We start from the raw sequence: 12,114 nt of genomic DNA, 5'->3' as shown, positions 1-12,114 counted from the left end.
ATGAATATGATGGTCATATATATTATATTTAAACGTATTATTACCCAGCTTTACTGTGTATCTATAAACTGAGAATTACTACACTGTCTGTCTATCCCCTAATCTTTGTATAGGGGAGACGAGGGACAGCTCTTTAAAATTCATTCCTGGGAAGAAAGCATGTTAAAAATACGGCCTTTGGAGAAGGATAGCCAGGTTAAAATTTCAGCTGTATTACTTATTGTTTCTCAAACAAGGTGGTTAATTTCTTTATGTCTCAGTATCTTGTTTATAAAATTATTGCTGTGGTTCAGTGTTGTTATAAGGAATAAACGAGGTAACGTCAAGTGCTTAGCCTAGCACAGTACCCAGCAGGTGGTAAGCACCCAGGCCATCTAGTAGCTGCTAATTTTATTTATGTTACGATATAAAATTCTTACAGTTTCTTTAAAAAAACACATATGTGCTCAGATTTCTACTGTTACCTGTGTACTAACCTGTGGTGATTATAAAATATGCGCTTTTGGATTTATTCTGTCCTGAAGGTGGTGATGAAGCATAATGCTGTAATAGAACATTTAAAACAGAAAAAGAGCATGACTCCAGCTGAAAGAGAAGAGAATCAAAGGTAGGGGATATGCAGGGTCTTGTTGTTTGTCCTTCTCTTCTCTTTATCGTGCACACGCACAGAGTTCTGAGTTTATACTTATTTATCTTGATTGAAGTTCATTAAATGAGAACACTTGGCACTAATAGTTGCTCATAACTGGTTTGAACCACTCTTGACGTTTTCCAGTCACAGAAAGTTTTTGTCTCATCTGTAGAGGCATAGAAGAATCATGTCTTAAGCCTTTCAAAATGAAACGCCCAGCATTACATAGGTTGTGTATTTTTCTCTAGAATGATTGTCTGTAACCAGGTGATGAAGTATATTTTGGATAAGATAGATAAAGAAGAAAAACAGGCAGCAAAAAAACGGAAGCGTGAAGAGAGTGTGGAGCAGAAACGTAGCAAGCAGAATGCCACTAAGCTGTCAGCTCTGCTCTTCAAGCACAAAGAGCAGCTCAGAGCCGAGATCCTGAAGAAGAGAGCACTCCTGGACAAGGATCTGCAAATTGAAGTGCAGGTAAGAGGGCATGTCCTTTTCTTCTGTGTCCAGTGTTTAGCATCTAAGGTTCTGCTTTTTTCCCTTGCCTTTTTAATAAAGCTTAAAATTTCAGTATGTTTTCTAGAATTTACATTTGTGTACATAGAGTAAAAAGCAGTGCAGCGCGTGTGTCTTACAAAACAAGTCAGAGCTTTTATAACTAAATGTGTAGTTATATTGTATTCTCCAGACTAGCAACTCTGAGAGGTGAGCTTGTTGATTGAATTGTTGAAAAACTCTGAAAAGAGCTTCACATGTCTATGACATAGTCTGGCCAAAAGTAATTAGGAGCAGAGCTTCATGAGAAAGGTACAGAGACAGTGAAGTAACGTTGAGAGAATGAAAAATAACGTGAGTCCATTAAATAAGACAAATTGCACCAGGATGAGGTGGCTCACTCCTATACTCCCAGCAGTTGGGGAGGCCAAGACAGGCAGATCACTTGAGCCCAGAAGTTCAAAACCAGCCTGGCCAACATGGTGAGACCTCATCCCTACACAAAATGAAAAAGTTAGCCAGATGTGGTGGCACACAGCTGTGGTCCCAGGTACTCGAGAGGCTGAGGCAGGAGGATCACTTGAGCCTGGCAGGTTGAAGCTACAGTCAGCCCTGATGGCACCACTGCACTGCAGCCCGGACAACAGAGCAAAACCCTGTCTCATAAACAAAAAAAAAAAAAGAAAGAAAAAAATTTCTTCCTTGACTTGTAAATGATTCTGTAGGTATTGCTAACCTGCTTTCTAGAGGAATTTATTAAAAAATGAAAGTAGGCTGGCTGTGGTGGTTCATGCCTGTAATCCCAACACTTTGGGAAGCCAAGGTAGGCAGATTGTTTGATTGTTTGAGCCCAGGAGTTCAAGATCAGCCTAGGCAACATGGCAAAACCCTATCTCTACAAAATACACAAAGTTAGCCAAGCATGGTGGCGTACGCCTATAGTCCCAGCTACTTGGGAGGCTAAGGCAGGATGATCACTTGAACTCGGAAGGCGAAGTTTGCAGTGAGCCTTGATCACACCACTGCACTCCAGCCTGGGGAACAGAGTGAGACTCTGTCTCAAAAAAAAAAAAAAAAGTAGGGCCGGGCACGGTGGCTCACATCTGTAATCCCAGCACTTTGGGAAGCCGAGGCGGGCAGATCACGAGGTCAGGAGTTCGAGACCAGCCAGACCAACATGGTGAAACCCTGTCTCTACTAAAAATACAAAAATTAGCTGGGCGTGGTGGCAGGCACCTGTAATCCCAGCTACTTGGGATGCTGAGGCAGGAGAATCGTTTGAACCTGGGAGGCAGAGGTTGCAGTGAGCTCACACCACTGCACTCTAGCCTGGACAACAGAGTGAGACTCTGTCTCAAAAAAAAAAAGTAGACATCTATTTATACATATATACACACACATATATATATATACATACATACATATATATACAGACATATATACACATTTATACACATATATATGTATAATTTACACATAATTACACAGCTTTTTAAAAGAGAAGTAGGTCATCTCAAGCATTTCAAGGCCGGGCACGGTGTCTTACGCCTGTAATCCCAGCACTTTGGGTGGCTGAGGCAGGTGGATCACCTGAGGTCAGTTCAAGACCAGCCTGGCTAACATGGTGAAACTCTGTCTCTACTAAAAACAAAAATTGTTGGCCAGGCGCGGTGGCTCACGCTTGTAATCCCAGCACTTTGGGAGGCCGAGGCGGGCGGATCACGAGGTCAGGAGATCAAGACCATCCTGGCTAACACGGTGAAACCCCGTCTCTACTAAAAATACAAAAAATTAGCCGGGCGTGGTGGCGGGCGCCTGTAGTCCCAGCTCCTTGGAGAGGCTGAGGCAGGAGAATGGCGTGAACCCAGGAGGCGGAGCTTGCAGTGAGCCAAGATCGCGCCACTGCACTCCAGCCTGGGTGACAGAGCAAGACTCCGTCTCAAAAAAAAAAACCAAAAAACAGGCCGGGCGCGGTGGCTCACGCTTGTAATCCCAGCACTTTGGGAGGCCGAGGCGGGTGGATCACGAGGTCAGGAGATCGAGACCATGGTGAAACCCCGTCTCTACTAAAAAAAAAAAATACAAAAAATTAGCCGGGCATGGCGGCAGGCGCCTGTAGTCCCAGCTACTCGGGAGGCTGAGGCAGGAGAATGGCGTGAACCCGGGAGGCAGAGCTCGCAGTGAGCCGAGATCGCGCCACTGCACTCCAGCCTGGGCGACAGAGCGAGACTCCGTCTCAAAAAAAAAATAAATAAATAAATAAATAAAATAAAATAAAATAAATTAGCTGGTCGTGGTGGCAAGTGCCAGTAATCCCAGCTAGTTAGAAGTCTGAGGCGGGGAGAATTGCTTGAACCAGGAAGGTGGAGGTTGCAGTAAGCCAAGATCCACTGCACTCCAACCTGGGCAACAGAACGAGACTGTCTCAAAAAAATAAAACATTTCATAACATGTCTTAAACATTTTAAGAAGGTGAGAAATAGACCAGGCACGGTGGCTCATGCCTGTAATCCCAGCACTTTGGGGAGGCCGAGGCGGGCAGATCACTTGAGCTCAGGCGAAGGCTGCAGTGATCCGAAATCATGCCATTGCCCTCCAACCTGGGCGACAGAGTGAGACTGTCCCCCCCGCCCCCACCGCCAAAAAAAGAAGGTGAGAAATAGTAAGAAAATATTAACCAGACTAATAATACTACCTAATTGTGAAACATTAGAGATCTTCCAGTTAAAGTCAGAAACCAGAAACCCCAGTGATGCCAACAATCAACATTATTATTTAGCATTTCTGGAAGTTCTGGCAAATGTGTTAAGCCAAGAAAAAGAAACAAAAGACAAAAGATTGAGGAAAGAAAACATTGTTTTTATGTGTGATATGATTATTACATCAAAACCCCAAGAAAATAATTATTACAATTTATAATTCAAGGCTGGGCACGGTGACCCACACCTGTAATCCCAGCACTTTGGGAGGCTGAGGCGAGCGGATCATTTGAGGTCAGGAGTTCGAGACCATCCTGATCAACATGGTGAAACGCCATCTCTACTAAAAATACAAAAAAATTAGCCAGGCATGGTGGCGGGTGCCTGTAGTCCCAGCCTCTTGGGAGGTTGAGGCAGGAGAATCGCTTGAACCTTAGAGGCAGAGGTTGCAATGAACTAAGATCATGCCACTGCACTCCAGCCTGGGTGACAGAGTGAGACTAGGTCTCAAAAAAAAAAAAAAAAAAAAATTCAGTAACGTAGCCAGTTACAAGATAAACATTGAACCTGCCTCCCAGGTTCAAGTGATTCTCCTTCCTCAGCCTCCCAAGTTGCTGAGATTACAGGCATGTGCCACCACGCCTGGCTAATTTTTTGTATTTTAGTAGACACGGTGTTTCACCACGTTGATCAGGCTGGTCTCGAACTCCTGGCCTCAAGTAATCCACCCGCCTCAGTCTCCCAAAGTGCTAGGATTACAGGCCTGAGCCACTGTGCCCGGCCTCAATTGGGGTTTTTATGGAAGCTTCATTACATAGTCATTAATGATTACATCTTTGGCTGTTGGTGGTCAGCTTAACCTTCAGCCTCTCTCTCTCTCTTTTTCTCAGAGGTTGGGAGGTGGCACTGAAAGCCCTGAGAATCAGCCCCAATCCTGAGGCTCTCTAGGAGCCTCCAGCCATCAGTCAATCATTAGCATAAAAAAAAATCTTATTTTGCAGATTTTGAGGGTTTTAGGAATTGTATGCTGGGAAATAGGGAGGAAGATCAAATATATATTTCACAGTATCACAGGACCACAAAGAGGAGATTGGTCATCAGTGTTTCTCAACAGAAGCACTTTGACCTTTTGAACAAGCCAGTTTACACACTGTAGAAGTTTAGCATCATTTAAGGTGTGCCACACACTGTTTCCGTTCCACATTCTACACAGAGTGGGAAAATAGTTGTAGTTTATATCCTTTATATATAAATAAGTTGGTCAGTTGCCCTTCAAAGCCAACAAATAAAAATAATCTGTAAATCTAACCCCCAAAGACAATCATTTTTAAACAACTTTAGAATATATCTTGTATATATTACTTTAATGTATGTATTCATATACAAACACGTTTTATACAGAAACAATCTAACGAGGAAGAAAAATTATACTTTGAGAAAGGAGGTGCCAGGTGCAGTGGTTCATGCCTGTAATCCCAGCACCTTGGGAGGCCAAGGCAGGTAAATCACATGAGGCCAGGAGTTCGAGACCAGCCTGGCTGACATGGTAAAACCCCATCTCTACAAAAATACAAAAATTAGCTGGGCATGGTGGCGCACAGCTGTAGTTCCACCTACTCAGGAGGCTCAGGCAGGAGAATCGCTTGAACCCAGAAGGCGGAGGTTGCAGTGACCTGAGATCGTGCCACTGCACTCCAGCCTGGGTGACAGAGTGAGACTCTGTCTCAAAAAAAAAAAAAAAAAAAAAAAAAAAAAAAAATTTTTGCTAAGGTAATTTGCTTTGAGTTCGAGACCAGCATGTCCAACATGGTGAATCCCTGTCTCTGCTAAAGTTTCAAATATGTATATGTACTAGCATATTTTAAAAATAAATTTTAATTTTCTTTTTATAAGATATGTGATTGCTTCCTTATATCTGCCTGTTCTTATTTCTGCCTCTTTTTTTTAATAGGCTTAATTTTTTTTTTTTTTTTTAAATGGAGTCTTGCTCTGTTGTTCAGGCTGGAGCATGTAGGGCCATCTCTGTTCACTGCAACCTCTGCCTGCTGGGTTCAAGCAATTCTCCTGCCTCAGCCTCCTGAGTATCTGGGATTACAGACACCTGCTACCACGCCCAGCTTTTTTTCTATTTTTAGTAGAGATGGGGTTTCACCATGTTAGCCAAGCTGGTCTTGAACTCCTGACCTCAAGTGATCCTCCCTCCTCGGCCTCCCAAAGTGCTGGGATTACAGGCGTGAGCCACCACGCCCAGCCAATAGGCTTTATTTTTTAGAGCAGTATTACATGCAGAATGTACAGTTCCCATATTATTCCTCCCCCACCCACACACAATTTCCCCTATTAATGTTAGCATGGCACATTTGTTAGAATTAATGAGCCAATAGTGATTATTATTATTAACGAATGTCCATAGTTTACATTAAGCTTCATTCTGTGTTCTGTGGGCTTGGCAAATCCCTAATATAACGGATTCATCATGACAGTATCATTCATAATAGTTACACTGCCCTGACAATCCTGTGTGCCACCTTCTTATTCCTCCTCCTTCCCCCTGTGCTAGTCTTTTTGATAAAATAATGTGTTTTTTAATAAAGCTTATACCTTTATTACGTCTTTGAGTATATCAATAAAGTTTTTGTCAAATTGTTCTTTTTTTTTTTTTGAGATAGAGTCTCGCTCTGTCACCCAGGCTGGAGTGCAGTGGCGCGATCTCGGCTTACTGCAAGCTCGCCTCTCGGGTTCACGCCATTCTCCTGCCTCAGCCTTCCGAGTAGCTGGGACTACAGGCGCATGCTGCCACGCCTGGCTAATTTTTTGTATTTTTAGTAGAGACGGGGTTTCACCATGTTAGCCAGGATGGTCTCAATCTCCTGACCTTGTGGTCCACCCGCCTCGGCCTGCTTGGAGGACCACTTGAGCTCGGGGGTTCGAGACCAGCCTGGCTAACAGGGCAAAATCTTGTCTCTACCAAAAATGCAAAAATTAGCCAGACATGGTGGCAGGCGCATGTAATCCCAGCTACTTGGGAGGCTGAGGGAGGAGAATCACTTGAACCCTGAAGGCAGAGGTTGCAGTGAGCCGAGATGATGCCACTGCACAACAGAATGAGACTCCATCTCGAAACAAACAACTATAGCTTCAGAGATTCACTTAAATTACCATTTATAGGCCAGGAGAGGTGTGGCTCATGGCCTGTAATCCAAGCACTCTAGAAGGCTGAGGCGAGTGGATCAGTTGAGGCCAGGATTTTGAGACCAGCCTGGGCAACATGGCAAAACCCTGTTTCTACAAAGAAGAATTCGCTGGGTGTTGTGATGCCCGCCTGTAAAGACAGGGTCTCACTTTGTCACCTACGTTGGAGCACAGTGGTGTCATCATAGCTCACTGAAGTCTTGACCTCCCAGGCTTAAGGGAGCCTCCCACCTCAGCCTTCCAAGTAGCTGGCACTATGGGCATGTGCCACCACACCTGGCTGATTTTTGTATTTTTAGTAGAGATGGGGTTTCGCCACGTTGGCCAGGCTGGTCTTGAGCTCCTGGACTCAAGCGATCTTCCAGCTTCAGCCTCCCAGAGTGCTGGGATTACAGGTGTGAGCCACTGTCCTGAACTAATTTTTTTTAAAGAAGGAAAAATAAAATTAATTCAGCTCTACTTTTAAAAAAACTGGTCAGGCGCAGTGGCTTACGCCTGTAATCACAGCACTTTGGGAGGCCGAGGCGGGCAGATCATGAGGTCACGAGATCAAAACCATCCTGGCTAACATGGTGAAACCCCATCTCTACTAAAAATAGAAAAAAATTAGCCGGGTGTGGTGGCAGGCGCATGTAGCCCCAGCTACTTGGGAGGCTGAGGCAGGAGAATGGCATGAACCCAGGAGGCGGAGCCTGCAGTGAGCTGAGATCACACCACTGTACTCCAGCCTGGGAGATAGAGCGAGACTCTGTCTCAAAAAATAAACAAAAAAAAAGCTCTTTAAAGGAAACGTGGGCTAATTTATTTTCCCGAGAGACTGTAAATCATGATGAAATGTTTTGGGAATATTTTTGGTACTTTAAATTATTGTAGAAATTTATAAATGTGTCAGATTTTGGCCAAAGTGGCTCACACCTGTAATCCAAGCACTTCGGGAGGCCAAGGTGGGCGGATCACCTGAGGGTAGGAATTCAAGACCAGCCTAGCCTACATGGTGAAACCCTGTCTCTAAAAGAATTTTTAAAAAAATTTTTTAAGTCAGATTTTAAGAAATATTCTTATGGCCGGGTGTAAGTAGCTCATACCTGTCATCCCAGCACTTAGGGAGGCCAAGGCAGGCAGATCACTTGAGCTTAGGAGTTAAGTTACCTGGACAACACAGCAAGACTCCATCTCCTCAAAAAAATTAGCTGGGCATGGTAGTGAGCACCTGTAGCTACTTAAAGGTATTGAGGTGGGATGATCACTTGAGCCTGGCAGGTCAAGGCTACAGCAAGCCGTGGTTTATGTCACTGCAGTCCAGGCAGGGTGACAAAGTGAGACACTGTCTCCAAATAAGAAATACTCTTGGTCATAGCTATGATTTCTTTACACCAAGTTTGTTTGTGGATGCCAATCACAATGGGTTTGTTCCTAGGGTAATAAGGTTTGCTTTGATCATTTCCAAGAGTAAATTGTACTACTAGATCACAGAAGAGGTGTGCTTAAAAAGTATGGCAAATGCATATTGAGAAAGTGGTATGTTGGCCAGACACAGAGGCTCACGCCTGTAATCCCAGCACTTTGGAAGGCCGAGGTGGGTCACTTGAGGTCAGGAGTTCGAGACCAGCCTGGCCAACATGGTGAAACCCCGTCTCTACCAAAAATACAAAAATTAGCTGAGCTTGGTGGCATGTGCCTGTGGTCCTAGGTACTTGGGAAGCTGAGGTGGGAGGATCACTTGAGCCTGGGAGGTGAAGTCGAGATTGTGCCACTGCACTCTAACCTGGGTGACAGAGTGAGACCCACTCTAAAAAAGAAAAAAACAGGCCGGGCGCGGTGGCTCACGCTTGTAATCCCAGCACTTTGGGAGGCCGAGGCGGGTGGATCACGAGGTCAGGAGATCGAGACCACGGTGAAACCCCGTCTCTACTAAAAATACAAAAAATTAGCCGGGCGTGGTGGCGGGCGCCTGTAGTCCCAGCTACTTGGAGAGGCTGAGGCAGGAGAATGGCGTGAACCCGGGAGGCGGAGCTTGCAGTGAGCCGAGATCGTGCCACTGCACTCCAGCCTGGGCGACAGAGCGAGACTCCGTCTCAAAAAAAAAAAAAAAAAAAAAGAAAAAGAAAAAACAGAATACAGTAAAGAAGCCGGCCAAAACCAAGATGGCGATGAAAGTGACCTCTGGTTGTCCTCACTGCTCATTAAACTTTTTTTAAAAAATATGAAAAGGGGCCAGGGAGTGTGGCTCACGCCTGTAATCCCAGGACTTTGGAAGTCTAAGGTGGGCGGATTGCCTGAGGTCAGGAATTCGACACCAGCCTGGCCAACATAATGAAACTCTGTCTCTACTAGAAATAGAAAAAATTAGCTGGGCGTGGTGGTGGGTGCCTGTAATCCTAGCTAGTTGGGAGGCTGAGGCAGGAGAATCACTTGAACCCGGGAGGCAAAGGTTGGAGTGAGCTGAGATTGTGCCACTGCACTCCAGCCTGGGCAATGAGAGCAAAACTCTGTCTCAAAAAAAAAAAAAAAAAAAAGAGGCCAGGTGCGGTGGCTCACGCCTGTAATCCCAGCAGTTTGGGAGGCCGAGGCGGGCAGGTCACCTGAGGTTAGGAGTTTGAGACCAGCCTGGCCAACATGGTGAAACCCTGTTTCTTCTAAAAATACAAAAAAATTATCTGGGTGTGGTGGTGCATGCCTGTAATCCCAGCTACTTGGGAGGCTGAGGCAGGAGAATCGCCTGAACCCAGGAGAAGTAAGTTGCAGTGAGCTGAGATTGCACCATTGACAAGAGCGAAACTCCATCTCAAAAAATATATATATGAAAAGAAAGTTATCTTTTAAAAAAAGAAAATAGTGCATTATGTTGTTCAACTCTCCCTGCAGTCTGAAATTCTAGACATAGGAGCATCATAATAAATAAGGCAAATCTGCCTCTTTTCTGCTTTATGCTGGTCAGACCACATGTTGAGTCATGTCCAGTTCATGTCCAGTCTCACTGTAAGGACAGAGAGCAAGAGCAACTAGAAGAAAGCAGCCAGTGAGTGAGGATGCTTGAACTCACCTTCTGAGCAACCACAGAAAGAGCCCAGATGGGGCAGGGGCAAACCAGGAGGGATGCTCTTCCTAGCCACTTGGCTCATCTTTCATTCAGCTCTCCTTTGAAGGATAACTAGCAGCTTTCTAGTTGTTCATACATAGTCTTCATTTTGTGTTGCTAGTTGTCTTAGTTGGGTTTAAGATATAAGAAAACTCTTGTTTGCAACTAACTAAAACTCTCACGTTAGGCTGAACTGTGGAGCCACTTCGACAAGAGTGGGTAATGTACCATCTTCTGGCCAGATCACACATTTACATGACTCTAATGATAGTCTTGTATTGTCTTTAATTGACAACAGGAAGAGCTGAAGAGAGACCTGAAAATTAAGAAAGAAAAAGACCTGATGCAGGTGGCTCAGGCCACAGCAGTAGCTGCACCCTGCCCCCCAGTGACACCAGCTCCTCCAGCCCCTCCAGCCCCTCCACCTTCACCTCCCCCTCCACCTGCTGTGCAACACACAGGCCTTCAGTCCACACCCACCTTACCTGCTGCTTCCCAGAAGAGGAAGCGGGAAGAGGAAAAAGACTCAAGCTCAAAGTCCAAGAAAAAGAAAATGATCTCTACTACCTCAAAGGAAACTAAGAAGGACACAAAGCTTTACTGTATCTGTAAAACGCCTTATGATGAATCTAAGTGAGTAGATCTTTTTGAGCTCTAGTTGTTTGTCTTGAAAGTTTAGCTATGAAGTTGAATTTTGAAGAAAATGAATATTTTGGGAGTGATATAAATGAAAATATTAAATTTAAGAGTAATGTTTCATCCACGGTCTTGCATGTGATATTCTTACCATTGACACTAGTAAAGTAAAATTTGCTATTTCACGTGTTTGTGATTGTCCTTTGTTATATTCTTTTCTGTCAAAAACAAGCTTTCTGTTGCTCCTTTGCTTTCTCCTCTTCCCTCTGAATTAACTCCAAATCAATGAGTAATTGATGTCTGGAGAAGGAGGTGTATTACTGTTGCCCAAAATGGAGAGCATCCTTTCTGGGATCTGTTCAAAGCCCTGTGAATACATGAAATCCTGGAAACCATCTGAACATGAATGGTCAGAGGTTTTGAATTTGAGTGGTTCGGTTTCTTAATTGTTTTATTTTAAGCAGTTGTTTTTTTGTATTAAAATACTGCAACTCATATTTTTGTCAGAGTTTCCACTTTCTTATCAGAGACAAAAGCCAGAAAAATACAAAAAGTGTTCCTTTCCCCCATTCCTGAAGCATAACGTCCAACAGTTTGGCAGCTGGAAGCTGTTTTTGACAGTTGTGACTTGTATTTGGTGATATAAACAAGATTATAGAGGCACTAAACCATAAATGTAGTTTCAGTTTTTTTGGTCATTACTATCATTTTACAAAATATTTAACTTCTACTTTGAACATTAAAATGTAGTCCAGCTTTTTAAAGCCACAGTTAACCACCATACTTTTTACAGGACCAAAAGGTTTGAGTGTGCTTTAAAAACTGATCATTTAGAATCAATTAATTAGAATTAGAAATGCTTAATGCCTACCTTAAGTGGATACCTAATTGATTCCTAAAATAAAATTGTGGTCCTTTTAATGATGTTCAAGTAGCAACATTGAAGCTGCTTTGGTGGGTCTATCTAAATGATAATCTGTTTGCAAATGCCAAATGAAAACTCTTGTTGGCAGATTGAGCTGTGTGCTGAATTAAACACAAATCAGTTTAGGCATCTTCACTCTTCATTATCTTATCTCATTGGAAATTATACAGAATGTAAACAGTAGAATGTGATTCACTGATTTTTTTACCTTAGTTTAATACAAGTGTGCCTCACTTTAAGCAAAATATACTAAATGATTTCTGAAACAGGAGTTTCCTTACTTTTTCAGTTAAAAAGATTTGCTTACATAATTTCTTTAAATAACAAGGCTTCTTTGGCCTGTTTAGAGTATTCAGATCACAGAAATTGATTTCACGCACAAGTTCTTTGAAATACCTACATTGCATAAAATGAGGCACACAGATACATGTGCCCATTCCATCGAGATTGCCTCATTATT

At 43.5% G+C, this 12,114-nt stretch overlaps 1 protein-coding gene across 10 annotated transcripts in view; it reads left to right on the top strand.

The window, feature by feature from the left end:
* The window catches only part of BPTF (bromodomain PHD finger transcription factor), a 158,799-nt gene that overhangs the window by 123,810 nt on the left and 22,875 nt on the right, over positions 1-12,114 (top strand). For all 10 annotated transcript variants that reach the window (XM_030827051.1, XM_030827056.1, XM_030827052.1 and 7 more), the window contains 3 exons: positions 525-607; positions 880-1,105; positions 10,392-10,726. In XM_030827051.1, the coding sequence (XP_030682911.1) occupies positions 525-607; positions 880-1,105; positions 10,392-10,726 (644 nt within the window). The remainder of the gene's footprint in view (positions 1-524; positions 608-879; positions 1,106-10,391; positions 10,727-12,114) is intronic.

This window comes from Nomascus leucogenys, chromosome 14, assembly GCF_006542625.1.
Source record: "Nomascus leucogenys isolate Asia chromosome 14, Asia_NLE_v1, whole genome shotgun sequence".
In the NCBI taxonomy this organism is placed as follows: domain Eukaryota; kingdom Metazoa; phylum Chordata; class Mammalia; order Primates; family Hylobatidae; genus Nomascus; species Nomascus leucogenys.
This window is presented reverse-complemented; position numbering and strand designations above follow the sequence as displayed.